This window comes from Triticum dicoccoides, chromosome 2B (assembly GCF_002162155.2).
Source record: "Triticum dicoccoides isolate Atlit2015 ecotype Zavitan chromosome 2B, WEW_v2.0, whole genome shotgun sequence".
Classification (NCBI taxonomy): domain Eukaryota; kingdom Viridiplantae; phylum Streptophyta; class Magnoliopsida; order Poales; family Poaceae; genus Triticum; species Triticum dicoccoides.
The window spans coordinates 558,650,365-558,651,962 of NC_041383.1; the positions used below are offsets into that span (position 1 = coordinate 558,650,365).

Sequence of the window (1,598 nt, forward strand, 5' to 3'; positions counted from 1 at the left end):
AATGCATGGTTTTGTGTTATGGCTGCACAAATCTCAAAGCGGATGTAGTTTTTTTTTTTTTTGAAAAGAAGGATTACCCCGGACTAGGCGTCGAGCGATATACACAACCATCAAAGCGAACGTAGTATGTCAAGGAATGCAGCTGGACTTTTGAACAAGGAAATAAGGTACCCGATGCCTTAGACAAAGTCTAGCTCATCTAATCATACTTTTTTTTCGTAAGCTAAAGCCAGAATTGCTTCCGTCCGCATCGATGCCGTCCTCCCACCCGCATCTCTCCATCTTTAAAAGCAGCTCACCCTGCTCGATACCTCCTCAACTCCTCCTCTCACTCACCTAGTACCAGTACTACTGCTACTGCTGCGGCCTGGACATTTTTTTGAGCAAAAGAGGGGCAGCTAGCGTGGACATGAAGAGCAGGAAGAGCTACGGGCAGCAGCAGAGCCACCTGCTGAGCCCGGTGGGCAGCCCGTCGTCGGACAACGGCGGGGGCGACTCGCCAGCCAAGGAGCAGGACCGGTTCCTCCCGATCGCCAACGTTAGCCGCATCATGAAGCGCACCCTCCCGGCGAACGCCAAGATCTCCAAGGAGGCCAAGGAGACGGTGCAGGAGTGCGTGTCCGAGTTCATCAGCTTCGTCACCGGCGAGGCCTCCGACAAGTGCCAGCGGGAGAAGCGCAAGACCATCAACGGCGACGACCTGCTCTGGGCCATGACCACGCTCGGCTTCGAGGTCTACGTCGCGCCGCTCAAGGCCTACCTCAACCGCTACCGCGAGGTCGAGGGCGAGAAGGCCGCCGTGGTCGGCGGCTCGCGGCACGGCGACGACGACGCGCATTCCTCCCTCTCTGCCGCCGGCGATGCCCTGGCGCCGCAGTACCCGCACGGGGCTGGCGACCGCGGCGTCCAGGACGGCGACGTGGGCGGCCACGACGCGCACGTCGGGCTCATGATGGGCGTCAACATGGGGTTCAGCCCCGGGACCGGGACAACGTTCTACGCGGCGCCGGGTGCGGCGCATGGACGGAGGGCGTACGGCGGCGGGGAGGGTGCAAGGGGGATTGATTTCGAGGGTGCCTTCGGTGGCGATCGCGGGAAGAACGGCGTCGGAGGGGAAAGGGAGTTCGCTGGCCACCTCCACGGCGCGGTGCAATGGTGAAGATAGATGTGTTCTCGACGGGAGTACACAAGTTAATCTGCCTTCTGATAAATGCTGCTACTCTTCTTAATCATCTATAGACTAATACAGTCATCATGATTCCCTTTTTTACACGAAAAATGTTGTACGAGCGGTTCCAGTTATTATCTTTTGTTACACTTTAATGAAATATTCGAGCGATGTGGCCACGAGTGTGACAAATGGCACAATCCAGTTTATTCCTCAATCAGATCTCCGGTTAACAAAATTAATTAATCAGCCGTAGCAATCAAAACTATTCAAACCTGCAAAGGACTGCGTCGTACTAGCATATTATTTTCCTAGTGCAAAGCCTGCAACTGAAACAAGCAACTTTAGTCAGACCTTAAGCTCCCGTCATGGTTAATCTAAGCAATGAGAGTATCCAAGTTGTCCTCACATATTTTCTATTATTGTGCGA

At 54.6% G+C, this 1,598-nt stretch overlaps 1 protein-coding gene across 1 annotated transcript; it reads left to right on the forward strand.

Annotated features, from left to right (window-relative positions):
- The first annotated feature begins 298 nt into the window (after positions 1-298).
- LOC119364835 (nuclear transcription factor Y subunit B-3-like) lies at positions 299-1,339 on the forward strand. The gene has a single exon (XM_037630386.1). The coding sequence runs from the start codon at positions 410-412 to the stop codon at positions 1,157-1,159; it is 750 nt and encodes a 249-aa protein (XP_037486283.1). The 5' UTR covers positions 299-409; the 3' UTR covers positions 1,160-1,339.
- Positions 1,340-1,598: the final 259 nt, after the last annotated feature.

Bases quoted from the DNA above. Each gene is read 5' to 3' on its own strand.
- LOC119364835 (XM_037630386.1), top strand. From the start codon at position 410: ATGAAGAGCAGGAAGAGCTACGGGCAGCAGCAGAGCCACCTGCTGAGC.